General features: G+C 47.6%; 1 protein-coding gene across 1 annotated transcript in view; it reads right to left on the bottom strand.

Moving 5' to 3' along the window:
• The window catches only part of VSIG10 (V-set and immunoglobulin domain containing 10), a 125745-nt gene that overhangs the window by 23430 nt on the left and 75479 nt on the right, over positions 1-26836 (bottom strand). Inside the window, exon 6 of the mRNA XM_063964324.1 lies at positions 18311-18421. Within this exon, the coding sequence (XP_063820394.1) occupies positions 18311-18421 (111 nt within the window). The remainder of the gene's footprint in view (positions 1-18310; positions 18422-26836) is intronic.

Genomic DNA, 26836 nt, shown 5'->3' with positions numbered 1-26836 from the left:
GACCATGGGGAATAGACGGGCTCCGCAGGAGACATGGGCACTTTAAGAAAGAATTTAGATTCTGGTGTGCTCTGGCTCCTCCCTCTATGTCCCTCCTCCAGACCTCAGTTAGAGAAACTGTGCCCGGAAGAGCTGACAGTATAAGGAAAGGATTTTGGAAATCCAGGGCAAGACTCATACCAGCCACATCAATCACACCGTATAACTTGTGATAAACTTACCCAGTCAACAGTATGAACAACAACAGAGCATCAGTTCAACCCTGATGCAACAATAACATAGCCCTTATTGCAGCAATAACTATATACAAGTATTGCAGAAAAAGTCCGCACTTGGGATGGGCGCCCAGCATCCACTACGGACTACGAGAAATAGATTTACCGGTAAGTAAAATCTTATTTTCTCTAACGTCCTAGTGGATGCTGGGGACTCCGTAAGGACCATGGGGATTATACCAAAGCTCCCAAACGGGCGGGAGAGTGCGGATGACTCTGCAGCACCGATTGAGCAAACAATAGGTCCTCCTCAGCCAGGGTATCAATCTTGTAGAACTTCGCAAAAGTGTTTGAACCTGACCAAGTAGCTGCTCGGCATAGTTGTAATGCCGAGACCCCAACCACGTTGAGATCCCAAGGTGCCACTGGAGGCACAAAAGGAGGCTGAATATGCAGCACTCCCTTACAAACGTCTGAACTTCTGGTAGAGAAGCCAACTCTTTTCAAAAGAAAATGGATAGGGCCGAAATCTGGACCTTAATGGAACCCAATTTTAGGCCCAAATTCACTCATGACTGTAGGAAGTGAAGGAAACGGCCCAGCTGGAATTCCTCTGTCGGAGCATTCCTGGCCTCACACCAAGAAACATATTTTCGCCATATACGGTGATAATGTTTAGCTGTCACGTCCTTCCTAGACTTTATCCGCGTAGGAATGACCTCGTCCGGAATGCCCTTTTCTGCTAGGATCCGGCGTTCAACCGCCATGCCGTCAAACGCAGCTGCGGTAAGTCTTGGAACAGACAGGGCCTCTGTTGCAACAGGTCCCGTCTTAGAGGAAGAGGCCACGGGTCCTCTGTGAGCATTTCTTGCAGATCTGGATACCAGGTCCTTCGTGGCCAATCTGGAACAATGAGGATTGTTCTCACTCCTCTTTTTCTTATTATCCTCAGCACCTTGGGTATGAGAGGAAGAGGAGGAAATAAATAGACCGACTGGAACACCCACGGTGTCACCAGTGCGTCCACAGCTATCGCCTGAGGGTCTCATGACCTGGCGCAATACCTCTGTAGCTTTTTGTTGAGGCGGGATGCCATCATATCCACCTGTGGCAGTTCCCACCGACTTGCAAACTGCGTGAAGACTTCTTGATGAAGTCCCCACTCTCCCGGGTGGAGGTCGTGCCTGCTGAGGAAGTCTGCTTCCCAGTTGTCCACTCCCAGTATGAACACTGCTGACAGTGCGCTTACATGATTCTCCGCCCAGCAAAGAATTCTTGTGGCTTCTGACTGAATCAGAACCGGTTGGTCGCGAAGCAGGGTCTCCGCTTGACGTAGGGCGTTGTATACGGCCCTTAGTTCCAGGATGTTGATGTGAAGGCAAGTCTCCTGACTTACCCACAGAGCTTGGAACTTTTTTCCCTGTGTGACTGCTCCCCACCCTCGGAGGCTTGCATCCGTGGTCACCAGGATCCAGTCCTGAATGCCGAATCTGCGTCCCTCGAGAAGATGAGCACTCTGCAGCCACCACAGGAGAGACACCCTGGCCCTGGGGGATAGGGTGATTAACCGATGCATCTGAAGATGTGATCCGGACCACTTGTCCAGTAAGTCCCATTGAAAGGTCCTCGCATGGAACCTGCCGAAGGGAATGGCCTTGTATGATGCCACCATCCTTCCCAGGACTCGAGTGCAGTGATGCACTGACACCTGTTTTGGTTTTAATAGGTTCCTGACCAGTGTCATGAGCTCCTGAGCTCTCTCTATCGGGAGATAAACCCTTTTGTCTAGAATCATGCCTAGGAAAGGCAGATGAGCCGTAGGAACCAACTGCGACTTTGGAATATTTAGAATCCAGCCGTGTTGCCGTTACACTTCCAGAGAAAGTGATACGCTGTTCAGCAACTGCTCTCTTGATCTCGCTTTTATGAGGAGATCGTCCCAGTACGGGATAATTGTGACACCTTGCTTCCGCAGGAGCACCATCATTTCCGCCATTACCTTGGTGAAGATTCTCGGGGCCGTGGAGAGACCAAACGGCAACGTCTGAAATTGGTAATGACAATCCTGTACCGCAAATCTGAGGTACGCCTGATGAGGTGGATAAACGGGGACATGAAGGTATGCATCCTTTATGTCCAGAGACACCATAAAATCTCCCCCTTTCAGGCTTGCTATGACCGCTCTTAGCGATTCCATCTTGAACTTGAACCCTTTCAGGTTTATTTTCAGGGATTTTAAATTCAATATGGGTCTGACCGAACCGTCCGGTTTCGGGACTACAACATGGTCGAATAATAATCCCCTCCTTGTTGAAGGAGGGGAACCTTGACCACCACCTGTTGAAGATACAATTTGTGAATTGCTGTTAACACTATTTCCCTCTCGTGGGGGGAAGCCGGCAGGGCCGTCGGTGAGGGGGCATCTCCTCAAAGTCCAGCTTGTATCCCTGAGACACAATATTCATTGCCCAGGGATCCAACAGGGAGTGAACCCACTTGTGGCTGAAATTACGAAGACGTGCCCCCACCGGGCCTAGCTCCGCCTGTGGAGCCCCAGCGACATGCGGTGGATTTTGTAGAGGCCGGGGAGGACTTCTGTTCCTGGGAACTAGCTGTGTTGTGCAGCTTCTTTCCTCTGCCCCTGCCTCTGGCAAGAAAGGACGTACCTCGGACTTTCTTGTTTCTTTGTGATCGAAAGGCTGCATTTGATAATGTCGTGCTTTCCTAGGCTGTGCAGGAATATAAGGCAAAAGATCAGAATTACCAGCCATAGCTGTGGAGATCAGGTCCGAGATCCCTTCTCCACACAATCCTCAGCCTTCCATATGCCTCTTAAGTCGGCATCACCTGTCCATTGCATATCTACAGGACACGTCAAGCAGAAATCGACATAGTGTTGACTCTAGAACCCAGTAGACTAATGCCTTTTTGGGCATGTTTCATATATATATATATATATATATAGGTAGTGAATGAACGGCGGCACTCAAGCAGACTTAGTCGTTATGAAGATAAAATTTCCTTTAATCGCCTACATGTTTCGGGGAAAATCACCCCGTCCTCAGGGCTCAAACAACAATAAAAGCATCTACATATGACATTTATATACACCACAGACAAAACAACATTAGTACAAAGATTGTACTCACCTGTCCTCACGGCGCCGCCGCCCGCCCGCACATGCTGCACGCTTCCGTGTCGCAGAGTGATGACGTCACGGTGCGCCGCGGGACAGGGAGATCGTCATAGTAACCAACACTAAACAATTGCAGGCATCCGAAGGGCCTGTACAAAGAACATAATACATTTAAAAAGACAACACAATTAAAATACACATAAAGCATCGCTAATGAGGAGGACAGCAATACCTAGTCAAAATAGTATAGCTATCTCAATGGTAATATATTAAATACCTCTGTTATTAATCCAACAGAGTATTAACCATTAATATTTAGCAATAAACAATTTAACCAATAGCAGAATCCCACAACAGAATTAGATGTATATTATGTGGCCCTAAAGAAAACAAAGGAGGCCCAAATTCTCATTGAGGCCACCAGGGGATAATGTTCCCAACCTAAAAATCCAACGGGACTCCTTCTGTAGGAGTAATCTATCCCTATTGCCACCCCTCAAAGAAGTAGGGGTATGGTCAATAAGGATAGCCCGAATGCTAGCCACCCCATGTTTGGCTGTCAGACAATGACGTGCAAAGGGCTGGTCACTTGTGCCCTTCTCAAACGCTTTTTTGATGGCACTCCTATGTAGTGCCATCCTTTCCCTAAACTGTCGTATAGTTTTGCCTATATAGGCTAGACCACAGGGACATGTAAGCAAATAAATTACATGGGTTGTAGTGCACGTTAGACGATGTCTAATAGGGATCTTCTGACCCGTTTGGGGATGATTAAAAGTAGTGCCGGTTTGTAAAGTGTTACATGTGGCACATCCCAGGCATTTGTAGCACCCCATCTTAGGTCTAAGGAAATGGGACTGATTACTTTTGGCCAAATTTGTGACATCAAGGCGAACAATGTGATCTCCTATGTTGCTACCCCTAGTGTGACTGGGAAGTAGTCTAGTATTAGATAGACTACTTAAAGCAGAATCGGTTTGTATGATGGGCCACAATTGTTTGGCCTTGCTCACTATTCGTTTAGTGCTCGTAGTGAATCTGCTTACCCATGGTAGTCTATCGCCCCCCAAGTTCTGATCAGGTCTGGGGTTCAATAATTGTTGCCTAGGAATACGGAGGACCGCCTCCTTAGATTTCTCAAGTTCCCTGATGGGGTACCCCCTTTGTGCAAATCTCAGTAACATTGCATTAAGGGCCACAATGGTCTCCTGAGGGTCCGATGTAATACGCCGCACCCGCAAAAATTGTGAGTACGGCAACCCTTTCTTAAGGGCCAATGGATGAAAACTTTGATGATTCAAAAATGTATTCCTGTCGGTATCTTTAACAAAAATGGAAGTACTAAGCTGACCAGAGCTAAGAGTAATGGAAACATCTAAGTAATTAACATGCTTCTCATCAATCACATATGTAAATTTTACTACATGCTCTGAGGCATTATGTTGTTCCCACAAACTGGTAAGCTCCTCCCTAGAACCACCCCAACAGACCAGAAGATCGTCAATATAACGCCTGTAATAGACGACTTTGGACTTAACTGAAGGGTTAAGGTAAAACATGATATTTTCAAGTTGGTACATGAAGGCATTAGCGTACGATGGAGCCACAGCGGACCCCATCGCACAACCAGAAGACTGTAAGAAAAACTCCCCATTAAAGACAAAATAATTTCTTGTAAGGACCAGATTCAATAAACGTAAAAAGAAAGACACATCTGGACCCTGGTATAAAACATTGCCCTCAATAAGCACTCTGACAGCCTCCACACCTGCATCATGTGGGATGCAGGTGTAGAGGCTGGTCACATCAGCACTACATAAAAGGGTATCAGTGGGTATCGACTCCACTTGCTGTAATTGCAGCAAAAGAGACGATGTGTCCTTTAAGTAGGAAGGCAAAGCTTGAACACAGGGGTTAAGGAAGGCATCCAGGTAGACCGCTATGGGCTGATATAACGAGCCCCTTGCTGACACAATAGGTCGACCTGGGGGATTCTCTAAGGTCTTGTGTACCTTAGGCAAGGTGTAAAAAAGCGGTACTACCGGGAAGTCTACCGTAAGGGCAGTACGAACATCTTGTGATATTATACCCAAATCACTGGATTCCTTTAAATAGATGTCCAGCTCTTTCTTAAAGTCCTTAGTAGGATCTTTCATGAGACGGGAATAAACAGATAAGTCCCTTAATTGGCGCTCACACTCAGCAATATAAGCCCCAATGTCTTGAACAACTATTGACCCACCTTTATCCGCCTTACGAATTATGATGTCGTTTCTGGTAGATAAATTCTTTAATGTAGTGCGTTCTGCAAGAGTAAGATTTAGGTATACTGGCTCATTCATAGCCTGTACACCTTCTTGCTCCACCATGCGGATAAATGTCCTAATTGACGAATTCTGACTGGGGGGGTCAAATTGAGACTTGGGGACTATTTTTGAAAGCTGTCTCGGTATTGCTGAAGAGGCCACCTCCCATGGTGTCTGACATGGGACTTTGTTATTGAAATATTCCTTACGTTTCAACGTCCTATTGAGACGATAGACCTCCGTCTTCCATTCCAGTGGGTCTGGGATCGTTGTGGGGACAAAGGAAAGTCCTTTAGCCAAAAGGCCATACTCTTGGTCGGAAAGAGGGGTTGATGAAAGATTGAAGACAAGCTCTTTTAGTGACGAGGCGGTCTTAGCTCGTACGATCCTTTGATTTTGCTTGGACCTCCTCGTCCTCTGCCGCGGCCGCTTGTAGGATTGCGATTGGGGCGTCCTTGGACCCCCTTCTGAGTCTGTCCTAAAGGGACCGCTCTCTCAGTAGAGGTTGAAGGTGCTGAGGTCATATCCGAGTCACTCGCCGAGGATGACATGCCAGGTTGTTCCCTGCGTCGCCAATTCTGCTGTCGACGTCTAGAGAAGGTTTGTTGCTGATTAGACCTGGAGCTGCCCAGCCAGGGATAAACTTGCCTTTGTGAATAGTCTCTTTGGACTTTTGCAAGCTTATCTTTTTTAAACCGTATAAGGTCTTGACGGTATTTATCCATCTGGGTGTTCAATTTATTCATCCAGTCGGTCTGTGTATCCGCACAGATAGTGGTTTTATGTTGTAACTCAAAAGACTGGATCTGCTCTTTAACCAGGTTTAGCTCCCGGGTAGATTCCTCCACCACTAATAGAATAAGGTCCATCGAGCACTTATTTAAAATTGCCACCCACCGGCGACAAAAAAGTGCATTGTAGCGGCCTATCGTCGGTGAATTGGATATTCTGAAGCCACGAGGGATTAAATTACTCCGATAATAGTCGGATAATGTAATACCATGGTACATGAAATCACATTCCCTTTGCTTCAGTTTACTCCATTGTCGGTACAACTCCTCATTAGTGTTAGGCACAGTCTCATCAACCAATCTCCTTGCAACCAGGATGGCATTAGCTTCTGCATCAGAGAAACTTAAACGTTCACGTGCGTCCTGATGTACCAGGTCAAGGGTAGCATCCATATCAGGATTAATCTCCATCTTGCCACACAGACCTCAATAATGTTGGAGACTATTAACATAAAACAGGGATTGCATATACCACGCACCACCAGCGATGAATGGATTTTAAAAGGCTGCCAGTGAGTACAGCCAAAGCAAATGTCGATGTCCTGGGAAGATTTTATAAAGTGCTGGGTGCCATGCAAGGAGAGACCACACAGTGGAAGTCAAACCATAAATATACAGAAGTCATACCGGCACTCCCAGAGACGACAACGAGTTCCTTTGCTGCGGTGCCCTCCAAGTCAGCAATGTGACTAGCATAGGTAGTGAATGAACGGCGGCACTCAAGCAGACTTAGTCGTTATGAAGATAAAATTTCCTTTAATCGCCTACATGTTTCGGGGAAAATCACCCCGTCCTCAGGGCTCAAACAACAATAAAAGCATCTACATATGACATTTATATACACCACAGACAAAACAACATTAGTACAAAGATTGTACTCACCTGTCCTCACGGCGCCGCCGCCCGCCCGCACATGCTGCACGCTTCCGTGTCGCAGAGTGATGACGTCACGGTGCGCCGCGGGACAGGGAGATCGTCATAGTAACCAACACTAAACAATTGCAGGCATCCGAAGGGCCTGTACAAAGAACATAATACATTTAAAAAGACAACACAATTAAAATACACATAAAGCATCGCTAATGAGGAGGACAGCAATACCTAGTCAAAATAGTATAGCTATCTCAATGGTAATATATTAAATACCTCTGTTATTAATCCAACAGAGTATTAACCATTAATATTTAGCAATAAACAATTTAACCAATAGCAGAATCCCACAACAGAATTAGATAGAATTAGATACCATTGAGATAGCTATACTATTTTGACTAGGTATTGCTGTCCTCCTCATTAGCGATGCTTTATGTGTATTTTAATTGTGTTGTCTTTTTAAATGTATTATGTTCTTTGTACAGGCCCTTCGGATGCCTGCAATTGTTTAGTGTTGGTTACTATGACGATCTCCCTGTCCCGCGGCGCACCGTGACGTCATCACTCTGCGACACGGAAGCGTGCAGCATGTGCGGGCGGGCGGCGGCGCCGTGAGGACAGGTGAGTACAATCTTTGTACTAATGTTGTTTTGTCTGTGGTGTATATAAATGTCATATGTAGATGCTTTTATTGTTGTTTGAGCCCTGAGGACGGGGTGATTTTCCCCGAAACATGTAGGCGATTAAAGGAAATTTTATCTTCATAACGACTAAGTCTGCTTGAGTGCCGCCGTTCATTCACTACCTATGCTAGTCACATTGCTGACTTGGAGGGCACCGCAGCAAAGGAACTCGTTGTCGTCTCTGGGAGTGCCGGTATGACTTCTGTATATTTATGGTTTGACTTCCACTGTGTGGTCTCTCCTTGCATGGCACCCAGCACTTTATAAAATCTTCCCAGGACATCGACATTTGCTTTGGCTGTACTCACTGGCAGCCTTTTAAAATCCATTCATCGCTGGTGGTGCGTGGTATATGCAATCCCTGTTTTATGTTAATAGTCTCCAACATTATTGAGGTCTGTGTGGCAAGATGGAGATTAATCCTGATATGGATGCTACCCTTGACCTGGTACATCAGGACGCACGTGAACGTTTAAGTTTCTCTGATGCAGAAGCTAATGCCATCCTGGTTGCAAGGAGATTGGTTGATGAGACTGTGCCTAACACTAATGAGGAGTTGTACCGACAATGGAGTAAACTGAAGCAAAGGGAATGTGATTTCATGTACCATGGTATTACATTATCCGACTATTATCGGAGTAATTTAATCCCTCGTGGCTTCAGAATATCCAATTCACCGACGATAGGCCGCTACAATGCACTTTTTTGTCGCCGGTGGGTGGCAATTTTAAATAAGTGCTCGATGGACCTTATTCTATTAGTGGTGGAGGAATCTACCCGGGAGCTAAACCTGGTTAAAGAGCAGATCCAGTCTTTTGAGTTACAACATAAAACCACTATCTGTGCGGATACACAGACCGACTGGATGAATAAATTGAACACCCAGATGGATAAATACCGTCAAGACCTTATACGGTTTAAAAAAGATAAGCTTGCAAAAGTCCAAAGAGACTATTCACAAAGGCAAGTTTATCCCTGGCTGGGCAGCTCCAGGTCTAATCAGCAACAAACCTTCTCTAGACGTCGACAGCAGAATTGGCGACGCAGGGAACAACCTGGCATGTCATCCTCGGCGAGTGACTCGGATATGACCTCAGCACCTTCAACCTCTACTGAGAGAGCGGTCCCTTTAGGACAGACTCAGAAGGGGGTCCAAGGACGCCCCAATCGCAATCCTACAAGCGGCCGCGGCAGAGGACGAGGAGGTCCAAGCAAAATCAAAGGATCGTACGAGCTAAGACCGCCTCGTCACTAAAAGAGCTTGTCTTCAATCTTTCATCAACCCCTCTTTCCGACCAAGAGTATGGCCTTTTGGCTAAAGGACTTTCCTTTGTCCCCACAACGATCCCAGACCCACTGGAATGGAAGACGGAGGTCTATCGTCTCAATAGGACGTTGAAACGTAAGGAATATTTCAATAACAAAGTCCCATGTCAGACACCATGGGAGGTGGCCTCTTCAGCAATACCGAGACAGCTTTCAAAAATAGTCCCCAAGTCTCAATTTGACCCCCCCAGTCAGAATTCGTCAATTAGGACATTTATCCGCATGGTGGAGCAAGAAGGTGTACAGGCTATGAATGAGCCAGTATACCTAAATCTTACTCTTGCAGAACGCACTACATTAAAGAATTTATCTACCAGAAACGACATCATAATTCGTAAGGCGGATAAAGGTGGGTCAATAGTTGTTCAAGACATTGGGGCTTATATTGCTGAGTGTGAGCGCCAATTAAGGGACTTATCTGTTTATTCCCGTCTCATGAAAGATCCTACTAAGGACTTTAAGAAAGAGCTGGACATCTATTTAAAGGAATCCAGTGATTTGGGTATAATATCACAAGATGTTCGTACTGCCCTTACGGTAGACTTCCCGGTAGTACCGCTTTTTTACACCTTGCCTAAGGTACACAAGACCTTAGAGAATCCCCCAGGTCGACCTATTGTGTCAGCAAGGGGCTCGTTATATCAGCCCATAGCGGTCTACCTGGATGCCTTCCTTAACCCCTGTGTTCAAGCTTTGCCTTCCTACTTAAAGGACACATCGTCTCTTTTGCTGCAATTACAGCAAGTGGAGTCGATACCCACTGATACCCTTTTATGTAGTGCTGATGTGACCAGCCTCTACACCTGCATCCCACATGATGCAGGTGTGGAGGCTGTCAGAGTGCTTATTGAGGGCAATGTTTTATACCAGGGTCCAGATGTGTCTTTCTTTTTACGTTTATTGAATCTGGTCCTTACAAGAAATTATTTTGTCTTTAATGGGGAGTTTTTCTTACAGTCTTCTGGTTGTGCGATGGGGTCCGCTGTGGCTCCATCGTACGCTAATGCCTTCATGTACCAACTTGAAAATATCATGTTTTACCTTAACCCTTCAGTTAAGTCCAAAGTCGTCTATTACAGGCGTTATATTGACGATCTTCTGGTCTGTTGGGGTGGTTCTAGGGAGGAGCTTACCAGTTTGTGGGAACAACATAATGCCTCAGAGCATGTAGTAAAATTTACATATGTGATTGATGAGAAGCATGTTAATTACTTAGATGTTTCCATTACTCTTAGCTCTGGTCAGCTTAGTACTTCCATTTTTGTTAAAGATACCGACAGGAATACATTTTTGAATCATCAAAGTTTTCATCCATTGGCCCTTAAGAAAGGGTTGCCGTACTCACAATTTTTGCGGGTGCGGCGTATTACATCGGACCCTCAGGAGACCATTGTGGCCCTTAATGCAATGTTACTGAGATTTGCACAAAGGGGGTACCCCATCAGGGAACTTGAGAAATCTAAGGAGGCGGTCCTCCGTATTCCTAGGCAACAATTATTGAACCCCAGACCTGATCAGAACTTGGGGGGCGATAGACTACCATGGGTAAGCAGATTCACTACGAGCACTAAACGAATAGTGAGCAAGGCCAAACAATTGTGGCCCATCATACAAACCGATTCTGCTTTAAGTAGTCTATCTAATACTAGACTACTTCCCAGTCACACTAGGGGTAGCAACATAGGAGATCACATTGTTCGCCTTGATGTCACAAATTTGGCCAAAAGTAATCAGTCCCATTTCCTTAGACCTAAGATGGGGTGCTACAAATGCCTGGGATGTGCCACATGTAACACTTTACAAACCGGCACTACTTTTAATCATCCCCAAACGGGTCAGAAGATCCCTATTAGACATCGTCTAACGTGCACTACAACCCATGTAATTTATTTGCTTACATGTCCCTGTGGTCTAGCCTATATAGGCAAAACTATACGACAGTTTAGGGAAAGGATGGCACTACATAGGAGTGCCATCAAAAAAGCGTTTGAGAAGGGCACAAGTGACCAGCCCTTTGCACGTCATTGTCTGACAGCCAAACATGGGGTGGCTAGCATTCGGGCTATCCTTATTGACCATACCCCTACTTCTTTGAGGGGTGGCAATAGGGATAGATTACTCCTACAGAAGGAGTCCCGTTGGATTTTTAGGTTGGGAACATTATCCCCTGGTGGCCTCAATGAGAATTTGGGCCTCCTTTGTTTTCTTTAGGGCCACATAATATACATCTAATTCTGTTGTGGGATTCTGCTATTGGTTAAATTGTTTATTGCTAAATATTAATGGTTAATACTCTGTTGGATTAATAACAGAGGTATTTAATATATTACCATTGAGATAGCTATACTATTTTGACTAGGTATTGCTGTCCTCCTCATTAGCGATGCTTTATGTGTATTTTAATTGTGTTGTCTTTTTAAATGTATTATGTTCTTTGTACAGGCCCTTCGGATGCCTGCAATTGTTTAGTGTTGGTTACTATGACGATCTCCCTGTCCCGCGGCGCACCGTGACGTCATCACTCTGCGACACGGAAGCGTGCAGCATGTGCGGGCGGGCGGCGGCGCCGTGAGGACAGGTGAGTACAATCTTTGTACTAATGTTGTTTTGTCTGTGGTGTATATAAATGTCATATGTAGATGCTTTTATTGTTGTTTGAGCCCTGAGGACGGGGTGATTTTCCCCGAAACATGTAGGCGATTAAAAGAAATTTTATCTTCATAACGACTAAGTCTGCTTGAGTGCCGCCGTTCATTCACTACCTATGCTAGTCACATTGCTGACTTGGAGGGCACCGCAGCAAAGGAACTCGTTGTCGTCTCTGGGAGTGCCGGTATGACTTCTGTATATATATATATATATATATATATCTTAAGACAGCATCTTTAATATATATATCTATATATATACATATATATATATATATATATATATATATATTTATACATACTAGGGTCTCAATCTCTGCTGATAAGGTACCTGTCCACGCTGCTACAGCGCTACAAACCCATGCCGACACAATCGCCGGTCTGAGTAGTGTACCAGAATGTGCACGCTATCTGCAGGATCCCTGAGGATAGCTGTTAAGTCAGGGCTACCTTTTGGGCAAACGTGACACCCTAGGGGAAGATTCCCATCGTATCCTGGCCCTAGTAGGGGAAGGATACTCCCTGAGAATTCTTTGTGGGAAGCTGCAGTCTCTTGTCTGGAGATTCCCGCTCTTTTTCATCATGAGAGGAGGGAAATTTACCTCAGCTTTTTTCCCCTTAAACATGTGTACCCTTGTGCCAGGGACAGATGAGTCATCAGTGATATGCAAATCATCTTTTATTACAATAATCATATATTGAATACTTTCCTGCCATTTTGGCTGTAACTTTGCATTATCGTAGTCGACACTGGAGTCAGACTCCGTGTCGATATCAGTGTCTATTATTTTGGATAGTGAGCATTGAGAGACTCTGAAGGTCTCTGCGACATAGGGACAGACATGGGTAAATTCCCTGTCCGTTCTCTAATATTTTGTGCAATAAATTCACCTTAGCACTTAATTACACATATCCAAACAGGTGTCGGCATTGTCGACGGAGACACCCCTCACACACATATTTGCTCCATCTCCTCCTTTGGGGAGCCTTTTACCTCAGACATGTCGACACACATGTACCGACACACCACACACTCAGGGAATGCTCATCTGAAGACAATTCCCCCACAAGGCCCTTTGGAGAGACAGAGAGAGAGTATGCCAGCACACACCCCAGCGCTATTAACCCAGGAATAACACAGTAACTTAATGTTAACCCAGTAGCTGCTGTTTATAATGATTTTTGCGCCTAATTATGTGCCCCCCCTCTCTTTTTACCCTCTTCTACTGTGTATCTGCAGGGGAGAGGCTGGGGAGCTTCCTCTCAATGGTGCTGTGGAGAAAAACATGGCGCTGGTGAGTGCTGAGGAAGAAGCCCCGCCCCCTCGACGGCGGGCTTCTGTCCCGCTTAAATATACATTTTCTTGGCGGGGGCTCATACATATATACAGTGCCCAACTGTATATATGCTAAACTTTTACCAAAGAGGTCCCAATTGCTGCCCAGGGCGCCCCCCCCCCCTGCGCCCTGCACCCTGTACCCTTACAGTGACCGGAGTATGTGAGGTGTGTGTGGGAGCAATGGCGCACAGCTGCAGTGCTGTGCGCTACCTCAGTGAAGACTGGAGTCTTCTGCCGCCGATTTCGAAGTCTTCTTGCTTTTTATGCTCACCCGGCTTCTGTCTTCCGGCTCTGCGAGGGGGACGGCGGCGCGGCTCTGGGATCGGACGACGAGGGCGAGATCCTGTGTACGATCCCTCTGGAGCTAATGGTGTCCAGTAGCCTAAGAAGCAGGACCTATCTTCAGAGAGTAGGGCTGCTTCTCTCCCCTCAGTCCCACGATGCAGGGAGTCTGTTGCCAGCAGAGCTCCCTGAAAATAAAAAACCTAACAAAATACTTTCTTACAGCAAGCTCAGGAGAGATCACTGAACAGCACCCAGCTCGTCCGGGCACAGATTCAAACTGAGGTCTGGAGGAGGGACATAGAGGGAGGAGCCAGAGCACACCAGAATCTAAATTCTTTCTTAAAGTGCCCATGTCTCCTGCGGAGCCCGTCTATTCCCCATGGTCCTTACGGAGTCCCCAGCATCCACTAGGACGTTAGAGAAAATCACTGCACACGTAGGAAACTCATGCAAGCATGAGGAGAATATATAAACTCCACACAGTTAGGGCCATTGTGGGAATCCAACCCATGACCTCAGTGCTGTGAGACAGTAATGCTAACTATTACACAGTCTGTGCTGCCCATCATACAAATGCATGCAAAGGAAGAAAATATATCATATTATATGTAAAACACCCCTGCTGCAGACAACAAATGATCTTATGATTAGAATTGCAACTGTAACAAATTCCGATATACTATAATCAAAACGTGGAACGTCACAAATATAAATATAACAATGTTCCTTGTGGTGCCACTCACAGTATACAGAAGGAACTAATCAGTCCCAATAGCAAGTGTAGACAGCAGTAATACGAAAGTCTGTTCCCGGACACAATTAGTGAATGTTTAGTTACCGGCTGAATGACACACTCCCTGGTCCGGCACATATGTAGTGGTGGCCAGGTGACATCTTCAGAGGATGGAAAAGCTGCTAAGACCTTGGCATACACATGCCAGGTGTTCCTGCATCAACAACAATACCCAACTGTGCCACTCAATTGGAGGGGGCTCCAGCAGCGGTGCTGAATACACACAGGGGTAATGGGATGCTTGGGTACAAATCACAAACAGCGGTACACCGAGCTGTGGCAATGCCACACTTATGCACCTGTGCATATATAAAGGCATCTGATACTTGTGCCTGTTTGCAACTGGAGACTCGGAACATTGGGGGAGGGGGGCGTGTTCTAACAAAGGGGCTCATTCCGAGTTGATCACTCGCTAGCTACTTTTAGCAGCCGTGCAAACGCTTGTGCAGCAGAGCGGCTGCAAAATCACTTTGTGCAAAACAACAGAGGGATGGCTTTTGACGTCACACACCCGGCCAGCGTTCGCCCAGCCACGCCTGCGTTTTTCCCCGACACGCCTGCGATTTTCTAACCACTCCCTAAAAACGGTCGGTTGCCATCCAGAAACGCCCACTTCATGTCAATCTTCCTGCGTTCTGCCGTGCGATTGAAAGCTTTGCTAGAACCTGTGCAAAACAACAAAGGACTTTGTATCCGTACGCTGCGCGTGCGCCTTGTGGTGCATACGCATGCGCAGAAATGCCGATTTTTAGCCTGATCGCTGCGCTGCGAACAACGGCAGCTAGCGATCAACTCGGAATGACCCCCATAGGCCAAGTGCAAAAACGATGTGTTTGTATAATTGCAATCAGATGCAGACCTTTATGCATTTACCTGCGGAGATGCATAAAGACCTTTCAGTAGCTGACGCTGTATATATAATATCCATTACATTTCATTTGTATTTGATAGGGTCAAGACTGTGAGACAGTATAATAACATATCAATAAGAATGCTTTGGGTGTAGTGATTACCTGCTGTTTGTTTAATGGAATCCACAGTATAAGAACTGAAACCCTATGTAGTGTAGGGTCCATGAGCTATTAAAACCTAATCTATGTGGAAAGTACAAGGAAGTAACAGAGGTCACTTACACATGTACAGCCTGACTCTGAGTTGCATGCAGTGCCGATATTCACATAAATGGGCCATGCATTTCATTTTCTAAAAAGTCGCACAGTGCATGCGTCCCTCAGTGTGCATGGCCAGAGGAGCAGTTGCTTTTGAGATGCCCAGTCTCAAAAATGTAGTAGGCGTTCCTTGGCAGTAACTGTCGGAATGGACGCTGATCGGCGGTTTCAGCCGCCGATCAGCGTGCATTGTCGGAAGCGGGGCCAAACCCAACAGGTTTTAGCCCCGCTTCCGACAATCTCAATCCAACGTTAAAAAAAGTTGGATTGAGATAAGTGAACTGAGAGCAGGAGACGGGGGAGCAGCGGGGAGAGCAGGGACCCAGCGGCAGCATCCACCCGGCTCCAGCAAGCTATGTCCCGCTTGCTGGAGCCGGGTGGACGCTGCCGTAAGTCTCCGCTGCTCCCCCTGTATCCTCCTCTCCTCCCCCGTCCACTCTGTCTCCTCCACTGTTCTCCCCCCCCCGGCACCGCAGACATCACCTCCGGCGCCGCATCCCGCTTCCCCCTCAGCTCCGGCGCCGCAGACCGCTCCCCCCTCACCCCCGGCGCCGCTGACCGCTCCCCCCTCACCCCCGGCGCCGCTGACTGCTCCCTCTGCCGCTGCTGTCAGCGCACCCGCAGCGCTGACAGCAGCGGCAGGACAGGACACAGGGAACGGCCAAATCCGACAGTCGGATTTGGCCGCTCTTTGAATAGGGGTTGTCGGGTCCATTCCGACAACTGCATGTCGGAATGGACCCAACTCTTATTGAATATACCCCAAAATCGCTTACATTGGATGCCATACTCTGATCGTGAATCTGCACCTAGGATGTAGCAGGTGTAAGTTACACTGGTGCATCCAATGGTAGCGTTTAAAGATGTACAAGCAGTAACATAAAGAATATTGTTAGCCTTGTGTGGTCAGTGCTGTGCAGTCACAGCACTGGACAAATTCTTACTGACATTTCTAATACCAACACTACATTAACAATCAGACACTTCAGCGGCCCACACCACACATAGGGAACTGTCATCTTAATACACTATTAGTGCTCACCCTTAACTTCCCACAAATAATGGGCGTGGTATAATAGATGTACAACGTCTAGGTAGACAGTCAAAGGCTCGATAACATATGGGTGACAGGTACATAAGGTTGAAAGATACAGATGGAGCTGCACTCATCCAGTGCGGCTCCATCGCAGGCGTGCACTCCCGGCGTGACTAGGCGATCCGTCCGCCTGGCCCCGCCGGGAGTGAATGGGGCGCGTCTCCATCACTGGCGCGTGCCACCGACCGGAGATGCTCTCCCATTCTAGTGAATGGGGCGCGTCTCTGTCACTGGTGCACGCGCCCGACCGGACAGAGGCGCTCTCTGCATTACGCACGCCGACCCAGGCACAGACGGAGCCACGACTAGCGTGGCTCCATCTGTATAAGGTCGAAATTGTAAAAAGGTTGACATGACAATGGTTGACACAAGTTGTTTTTTTGGGGGGGAGGCCCAAATCTTGTATATTCCATGTTATATGACCACCATCAGTACAAACATGTATCTTTGTGGGCTTGCTTTGCTCGACGCGCTTCGGCCAAGTTGAATCACTCACCATAGGTTACTATTCCCAATATATGTCTAAATGGATAGTAAATCAAGCAATTGCAGGGAAAACATATGAAAACCCCCCAAAACATGTGTATAGACCAGTGGTTCTCAAACTGTGCCTAGGCACCCTGGGGTGCCTCAGGGCACTTGCAGGGGTGCCTAGGATTGGTTGTCCAGGACCAATTCAAATGATATATGATCAATGTAGTAAACAAAACCAGTGCTGGTGGCTGCCAATCATAAAATATGAGGACAAACAGAAGCATATCTTGTCCATCACCACACAGCTGAACCTAAGGATGACACATAAACACAATTTACTTAATTTCATATTTCTTTCTAAATTTCTCAATAAGTAACATTTGGCCTAGGGGTGCCATGAAAAAAATCCTGATATTCTAGGGTGCCGTGGTTCAAAAAAGTTTGGGAACCACTGGTGTAGACTATTGTCATTTCGACCTCTTGTACTTGTCGACCATATGGTGTTGACCTATTGACTGTCTACGCATTGTAGATTTATTATCAGGATACCCACATAATACAGTCCAGCTTTCTCAGGCATTTGTGCATGTGGTCTGCATATGCTTCAAATTGCGCAAATACTCCCCTGTCCCATCTATCACTTGAATTGTATAGTCTATATCCGGCCATGTATAACTTTACGTTCTAACAAAAGAAGAGTCAATAATATGAACATAAGGACAATGGGTCTAATTCAGATGTGGATGGAGTTGCAGTGATAGTACTGTATGGTGATGCAGCAGATGGTGTCTATTACAAGCAGATGCCTCCTGCTGTAGTAGTGATCTGACCTGTGTTCTAGGATGCAGAATTGGATCATTCACCATCAGGCAGCTTACAGCACCCATGGATCTCCTGCAAGCCACCCGTCATAGGATCTACATCCAATGAAGGAGATCCCTGACCTCTTTCTTCACCCTAAATGGCGGCGACATGCCTCCATTTTCACGAATGGAGGCTGTCACCGCCCCCTAGATGGCAGCAGACTGTCAATCACTGCGTATGCGCAAAGTACTGATAAGCGGTACTTTGCGACATGAAAAGCACCTCCAACCACGTCTGAATAACCCCTGATGGTATGAGGTTCATGCATTTAAACATCCCGGACAGTGTAAAACCTAAAGTTATGATCCATACCTTTCAGATAGACTTGAGGGTCACAGTATAAAATAATGCCTGTAATGAGAGCTACCACCAGAAGGAAGAGGATCAGGAGACTGGTCACTAATCCCACAATGTTATGGGGCTCTAGAGAATAAACATAGGTCTGTTATAGCAAAGAGTCAAACCAAACATTAATACATTTACAAACACAATAATATGAATGCGCAACCAGTGTTTTTATGTATATATACTCAGTCCAAATAGTCTGAATCCAATAATAAAATGTACATGCCAGCACCTTCCTCCAGCTCTACCACCAGCTGATTACTCCACATGCAAGGAAGGGCGCAGTCAGTGAGTAAAAGGTATCTTTACTGTAATAAAAGCTCACGTACATTTACGTTAGAATATATCAGCATAGAACCGTTCCCTTGGTGCCTCCGGACATTCACCAGGTCACCGCTCCACGATGCTGCGTTGTTTCTCAGCATTAACTGCAATACACACAGTCAGTGTTCAGCGTCACCGCGATCGTTGCGTCCTCCCGATATATTTTAACTTAAATGTATGTGAGCTTTTATTACAGTAAAGTGTGAATTATACCTTTTATTTACTAAGTGTGCCCATTAATACATTTACATTTAGAATATTTACTGAAAAGGACTGCCCCTTAATCACTTCATGACCAATGCCCAAACCAATTTGCAGGTTTGCAGAGCGTCGTTTTGATGGAAATAACTTACATTTAATTTTAGATAAAAAATGTGTAGATTTTTTTTCTTGTGAGGGATACATCTTTATTTTGGTAAGATAATGAAAAAAAAATATTCTTAAGTTTAATAAAAAAGGAACGCTGAAGTTCACATAGGCCCTCATTCCGAGTTGTTTGCTCGCTAGCTGCTTTTAGCAGCATTGCACACGCTAAGCCGCCGCCCTCTGGGCGTGTATCTTAGCTTAGCAGAATTGCAATCGAAAGATTAGCAGAATTGCGAATAGAAATTTCTTAGCAGTTTCTGAGTAGCTCCAGACTTACTCAGCCATTGCGATCAGTTCAGTCAGTTTCGTTCCTGGTTTGACGTCACAAACACACCCAGCGTTCGCCCAGAGACTCCCCCGTTTCTTCAGACACTCCCGCGTTTTTCCCAGAAACACCAGCGTTTTTTCGCACACTCCCAGAAAACGGCCAGTTTCCGCCCAGAAACACCCACTTCCTGTCAATCACAGTACGATCACCAGAACGATGAAAACACCTTGTTATGCCGTGAGTAAAATACCTAACTTTTGTGTAAAATAACTAAGCGCATGCGCTCTGCGAACCTTGCGCATGCGCAGTAAGCGACTAATCGCAATATAGCGAAACTCGGCAACGAGCGAACAACTCGGAATGACCCCCATAGTTGGGTGATTATTTGCAACTGCGCATGTACAGTATGAAAAGTTCTGAAAACCCCTATGGCGCATGTGTTACACAAGGTATACACATGAGATTGCTGGTGCCATCAGTTCAGGCGGTATCAGAAAGATGGTGGAAAACTGATGAGTGTTCCTGGTCATTGACTGGGAGGTGGCTAATAATGCGCACAAAAAAGGTCTGTTCACAGCCGCAAGCATAGGAGGCTGTGGGGAGACAGAGACACTGCACTGCCATTGTGAGTGGTGAGACTGATGGTAGTGTATAAGAACCAGCGTGCACTGGCAATAAAAGAGGCATCTCACTCCTTGCACCTTTCAGCTGCACAGATGTACACAAGGGAAGGAATCTGTATGCTATTTCCATAAACTCGCTGTCAGGCAATCACCAATACACACTGCTGTGTTCTCTTCTGCATGTGACTCAAGGCCAATGTGTTAATGTAATCTAGCTCATTTAACTAAGTTAGCCAGCTCTACTTATTAAAGCCATGCCAAATATCTGTACTTTTTATATGCTTACTTCTAAATGTAAAGAAGTAACATCTGTAAATTCTAATTATTTTTATTATTTGAGACTTTGATGGAATTCCTTCTTTAGTGATGGGCAATATTGTGCTGGAAGAGGCAGTCAGTCCAGAGCAAAAATTCACAGGAATACTACATACCTGGCGCAGCTGTTGCCATTCTCGACTGCCGGCATCCCGGAGTCGGTATTCTGACCGCAGGGATCCTGACAGCCAGGATAGTAACTACATCCTTCTCAACACAGACTAGCTACTACTAACCTGAGGAAATGGAGTAGGCTAAGTAATAGCTAAATACTAATCTGCCCAACCAACAGGAGTCTTACATGTAGGACTCCTGTGACACGGTTATGACTCTTGTTGGACTGGTTATAGACCGGTGTATAATGCTATTAAAAGTATTGTAAGTCTCTGAGGACTTTGGGCCTAACTGAAGGTTGATTGCAAAAGCAAAATCTTCCTCTAATGGGCAAAACCATGTGCACTGCAAGTGGGGCAGATATAACATGTGCAGAGAGAGTCACATTTGGGTGGGTTATATTATTTCTGTGCAGGGTAAACACTGGCTGCTTTATATTTACACTGCAATTTAGATTTCAGTTTGAACACACCCCACCCAAATCTAACTCTCTCTGCACATGTTACATCTGCCCCACTTGCACTGCACATGGGTTTCCCCATCAGAGGAATATTTTGCTTTTGCAGTCAACCTTGAATTAGGCCCTTTGTTACCTACCAAAAGTGGTCCTTAACTAACCAGTAGAAACCATGACTCAACAGCTCAGACAACGCTACCAAAAATATTGATTATATTGTTGTTGTTTTTAGATATGGTTGCATCCTAGGTTTAGTGTGGTGAACACACTGGTATTTTTCTCATATAAAACCGTTGTAATCCCTGTAGCACTTCAGCAATAAAATGACTCATGGTCTCTGAGATTTTGTACCCACGTAACAGTACCTGGGATGCCAGGTTGATATTTAAGACTGCTTTAAGGCAAACCAATCAGCTGGCAAGGTAAAAGGACGGAACATTAACCTGGTATAATGACGTGTGCCTTTCATCCTCACATATCACTTGCTCTCATTCCGTATATTTAACAGGCAGCTGCTATAATGATTAATGCTGTGGTGACAAAGATCTTCTACTGTTTAGGATAGGGGTGGGCAACATGCGGCCCGCGAACCGATTCTGCCTGGCCCGCTGTCCCCCCACCAGTGCGCAATGACAAGCAGCCCGACTGGCTGAGCCGCTTGTCATTGCGCTACAGCAGCTCCGAGAGACGCGGCGCCGCTGAGGAAATCCCAGTCACGTCACAGGGGCTGCTGACTGGGATTTCCTTTCCGACGTCTTAGGCGCTGGGCGGCGCAGGGGGTGGAGCCACATCAAGAAGAGTGTGCCTGTGCAGCAGCCAGCGGATATCTCATACAGGCAGCGGGAGCTGATCTCTCCAGCAGGCAGCTGATCATCTGGGCAGCGGGAGCTGATCTGTCCTTGTTAAAACACCCAACGTTAGTAAAGGGATAGCTAGCGCTGCCTGCTGAGGGGGCTGGGGTTCCGAGTTGGGGGAGGAAGCAGCAACCTGTGTCCAGAGAGGGAGGGAGTCTGGTGTTTAAAAGTAGTATATGGGTCCAGGGGAGAGGAGGTGGGGTGGGTAGAGACTGCTAAACGAGTTCAGGGGAGGCGGCGGATAGAGAATTCCCGATCCCACCCCCTCTGCCGCCAGAGCTCAGACACCACCCCCTCAGGTTACACTGAGCATCCCAACAACAGGCGCGCAGTTTACAGTGCAGCGTGACCAGTGAACACCCCCTCCCCCTGATGGAGCGTGAGCCGCAGGCAATTCTGTCCGATACCCCTGCTGCCGCAGCCGCCGGAGTTTAAGGTGAGCTGCGGGCAATACTGCCCGACCCCCCCCCCCCTTCCCATCTCCATGCCACCGCTGCAGTTTAAAGCTGTCCTCTCGATCTTGAGCTTGTGACCCACAGGCTGTAACACCCTATCCCCCCCGCAACCGCAGGAGTTTGCTGTGAGGCTGAGCTGTAATGCCCAGGCCCACTCCCCCTCTCACTGCCAGCGCAGCATCTTAAAGTCCAACCCACCCCAAAGATTACAGTGACCTGCGGGCTGTAATGCCCGCCCCCACTCCTCCCTGCCACTGCCATAACTTAAAGTCCACCCCCACCAAAGCTGACAGAGAGCCGTGTCTGTAACGCCCGATTCTCCCCCTCCCCTCAAAGTTGTGTGTAAAAGGGGGACTCTGCCTGCCGTAATGTGTAAAAGGGGGCTCTGTCTGCCGTAATGTGTAAAAGGGGGCTCTGTCTGCCGTATTGTGTAAAAGGGGGCTCTGTCTGCCGTAATGTGTAAAAGGGGGCTCTGTCTGCCGTAATGTGTACAAGTGGACTCTACCTGCCGTACTGTGTAAAAGAGGGCTCTACCTGGCAAAATGTGTGATAGGGGCTCTACCTGGAGTAATGTGTGCAAGTGGCGCTACTGTGCAGCGTAATTTGAATAACAGAGACTATTGTGCAGCCTAATATGAATCTGTATTATTTTGTGCCCACGCTCCTTCCCCATGAAGCCACACCCCTATATGTTTAGCACGTGCCTATGGCGGCCCTCGAATACTCATTGAAATAATTGCCCACCCCTGGTTTAGGAGATACTCCCTGTGGCCGGAGAGACCCCCAGCCCACGTGGACAATGGCCACTGCGGCACTGAAGGGGTTAACCCTCGTGCCCGGCGCCATATTAATGGACAATGGGCGCTTGGCGTCACTGTTAAACGTACTTACGGTGCTGGGCGCGGACTGTTTAAAAGTTTGTTTAATGATGTGTTTTAACATGTCATATGTAGTGCTCTGTGCACAATTGTAGGATTCCACGTTTAACTGTATTTATTTTATATTCAAGATATGGTCACCTGTATTTTAAAGGGGAAAATGCACTTACTCTTATCAATGTCTGAATAATCATCTCCTGTCAGTAGGAAGTGGCATGCTAATGGCCCTGTCCTAGCAGAGAGGTGTGAATGACAAAACCTTTTGATGTGTAAGTACCTTAGAGAGAGATGTTACTCACAGGGATCTCCTTATCCCATATGTAAAGTAGTTCTGGGCTTGGAACCTGTTTCATGTAATGATTTAATTGATATACGAACCCTGAATGGCAGATGCAGGAAGGAAGACTGTTTGTTTGTTTGTGTTGTATAGCCTTTCCTGTTGTAACCCCAAACACTGGTTTTGCCTGAAGATGTGAATGACCAGAAACATTTGTATTTTGAAGCTATGTGATAAATGTATCAATAGTGAATGTTAATCTGATACCAAACGTTGTCTGGGTGACAGGAATGAGGATATTGTTTTATTGCACTTATCTCCTTTTGAAATGTAATTTATTTATTGGTATTTTGTAAAATATCCTGATTGGATAGAAAGGGCTCAGGGAGGACATGACCCCCTGTTGTACTGTGTGGAAAATTGACATAAAAAGGAGACCTGCGTGCCTCCAGAGTTGTATTGTATTGTACCATCTTCATTCTGCTGGAACATCTTGCTGTTTGCTGTTGCCCCTAGCAATAGGGATGAGTCTTTTTTAAGGCTATTATTGAGCAAATAAACATCTCATCTGCCTCAAGAAGATTGCTTCATCTTGTGACCTACAGGGATATGCCAAACATAGCCCCGTCCTCCGGCTGTCCAGGGAAGCACCTAACGTCTCCAAGTTCCACCTTCCGCCAGCTACCGGTAGAGGCCTAGCAAGTGGCTAGTGGGGATTCGTCAACACCACACAGGTGTGGTAAGGCAGTGCGTCGGCACGTACAGAGCAGAACCGTGGTTCAAAATGCCACGGCAGGTTAGGAGTTTGGTGGTGGCAGCATAAACCCGCCCACAGCACAGTGGGTGGAGTCAGTAACAGGCGGTTACTGATGGTAAGCGGGAATCCCCTATGTGGCCAGGTCCCGTGTGACCTGACCCTCCATTCTCTGCACAGGAGACGGGACGCAAAAGCGGTTAGTGCTTTCGTACGGAACCGTCCTGTCACAGAAATTGGTGGCAGCAGTGGGATAATCCCAGGCGGCTTTTCATCACCCGATTGGAGAAGCCGAGTTACTCAGGGGAGGAGTAACTGCAGCGCAGGGGAACGCACAAGATGGCGGAATTCAGCGGAATGTCCAAGGATGATCTGGAGATCGTGTGCCAGGAGAAGGGTGTGGATATCCCTTTCAACGCGTCCAGAAGCGCCATGAAGGCGGCGCTCATGAGCGTGGAGGAGTCCCATCGGGCGGAGGTGGAAAGCACTGACGGCGTCAGCATCGCAGAGGACGGTCCAACAGTGGACCTTCGTAAGGAACCGGTGAGACCCACAAGCCCCGCCCTCTCTCACAGCAGCAATGTTTCCCAGCAATCCCTAGCAGGGCCAGGATCCCAACGTCCCAGGGGGGGTGGCCCGGATACCCTAGCAGATCGGCAAGCGGAATTGGGGGAAAGGGCAACGGAGCAAGAGCGCTTGATCATCATCCAGATGTGGCGTGATGAGCGGGCACAACAGGCCGTGGTAACCCGGGAGCCGTTGTCAGCTGTTGTACACAGATCAGGACGCATTCAGTTTGCCAAGTTTGCAGACAGTAATGGGGACATTGATGGACATTTACAAGTTTTTGAAAGGACTTGTAAACTACACGACTTACCCAAGTCGGAGTGGGTAAGACACCTTGTGCCCACTCTGCATGGAGAGGCCTTGGAGGCCTATCGAGGAGTGGCCACGGAGGACTGTGGGGATTACGACGAAGTCTCACGGGCCCTCCTCCAGCGATTCTTCATCACTCCAGAGTCTTACAGGAAGACGTTCAGAGACTTGCCCAAGAATCCTAGCAGCACCCATGAGCAGTTCGCCAACCAGCCACGGCAGGTTAGGAGTTTGGTGGTGGCAGCATAAACCCACCCACAGCGCAGTGGGTGGAGTCAGTAACAGGCGGTTACTGACGGTAAGCGGGAATCCCCTATGTGGTCAGGTCCCGTGTGACCTAATCTTCCATTCTGTGCACAGGAGACGGGACGCGAAAGCGGTGAGTGCTTTCGTACGGGACCATCCTGTCACAGAAATTGGTGACCCAGCTGCGGCAGTACGTGGTGAAGTGGGTGAAGGATTCGGAAGCCACTACATGGGACGCACTGATCAACCTGATCTGCAGGGAGCAGTTCTACCGCAGGTGCGCCCCAGAAGTGAAGGAGTGGGTGCTAGATCGGGAGCCACCCAGCTTAAAAATGGCTGCCCAATTAGCCGAAAAATATGTGGCAATTCGGCCACGGGGGCAGAAGCGCCCAGCCAGCAGCCAGCTCCAAAAGACTGTACCACCAGGGGGACACCCCTCTTCAGCTCATCACCATCAAAGACAAGCATCTTCCAACCCGAGTGCTCTTGGCCAGCAACCACACCGCAGCGTCCCTGCAACTGATCAGCTACGGCTGTGGGAAAATCGGACATCTGAGGATGAACTGTCCTGCATCCCAAGCACCCCAGACTCGTGCCCCAAATCCGAGTGCTGGAGCCCGGCTCGCTTGTTTGACGAGAGGAGATGAGCCTACAGAGACTGTTCCCACTCCAGTCAGTCCGATGGAGTGTGGCGAGAGACTGGTGCACTCTGTGGAGAGAGTCACCTGCATGGCCAAACAGCCCCTACACAACTTGTGGAGGCACCTGCAGCCGGTCCACGTGGGACCCCTGCAGGGGGAAGGCCTAAGAGACTCTGGGGCCTCAATCACTGTGGTGAGCCCCCACCTTATAGATCCTGCTGCAGTATTGCAGGGTCTCACTGCCAAGGTCACCCTGGCAGATGGAATGGAGAAAGAGGTTCCCATGGTGAAGAGTCTACCTGGACTGGGGAGCTGGACCAGAGTTGCGAGAAGTTGCCGTCATGGATGGTCTCCCAACTGATCTGGTCCTAGGAAATGACCTGGGTGGTGGGATCGTCACCACGTTTGCTGGCGCCATTCCCCGGAGTCAAGTTCCACAACCACCGTTGACATCAGCTACTCCAGCCCAGCCCAGAGGAAAAGACTACAGCTGCTATACAACTGCCAGCACAGCCAACCACAGCATCAACCAGCCCAGAGGAAGAGATTACAGCGGCTAGATCGGCACATCGACCCCGCATGCCTTTTGCCTCTGGTATGCCTACGTCCCCTAGGAACGCAGAGGATGTTGGTTCCAGCTTGTTTGATCCTGTGGGGGTGCCCAATGATGCTCCTGACCCAAGTGGTTTGTCAACTCCGGCGGTGAGTATGAGAAACCACACTGACTTTTCCATGACTGACCACTACCAGACTGACCCTAGTAGTCCCCACCTAGATCCCCCTGTAGAGTGTCCCAATTTAGGAGAGATTGAGGGCCACAGGCAGGAGTTTAGGAAGGCTCAACTCTCTGACCCATCCCTGAAAGGCATGAGGCGCCACTCTGGCAGCGGCCTTGACAGGGTTGGGGCAGGAAGTTTGACCTGGCGGGAAGGGTTAAGGTACAGGGTAGACAGGAAAGTGGTGTCACGATCCGGGTATCTGGACGCCATTTCTTACCCATCAGATGCCTCCTAAGGCTGGCTCAGCGCTCCAGGACCGGATCCCA

Source organism: Pseudophryne corroboree, chromosome 1, assembly GCF_028390025.1.
Source record: "Pseudophryne corroboree isolate aPseCor3 chromosome 1, aPseCor3.hap2, whole genome shotgun sequence".
In the NCBI taxonomy this organism is placed as follows: Eukaryota; Metazoa; Chordata; class Amphibia; order Anura; family Myobatrachidae; genus Pseudophryne; species Pseudophryne corroboree.
Note: the sequence above shows the minus strand (reverse complement) of the source record. Positions and strands in the feature narration are given on the sequence as shown.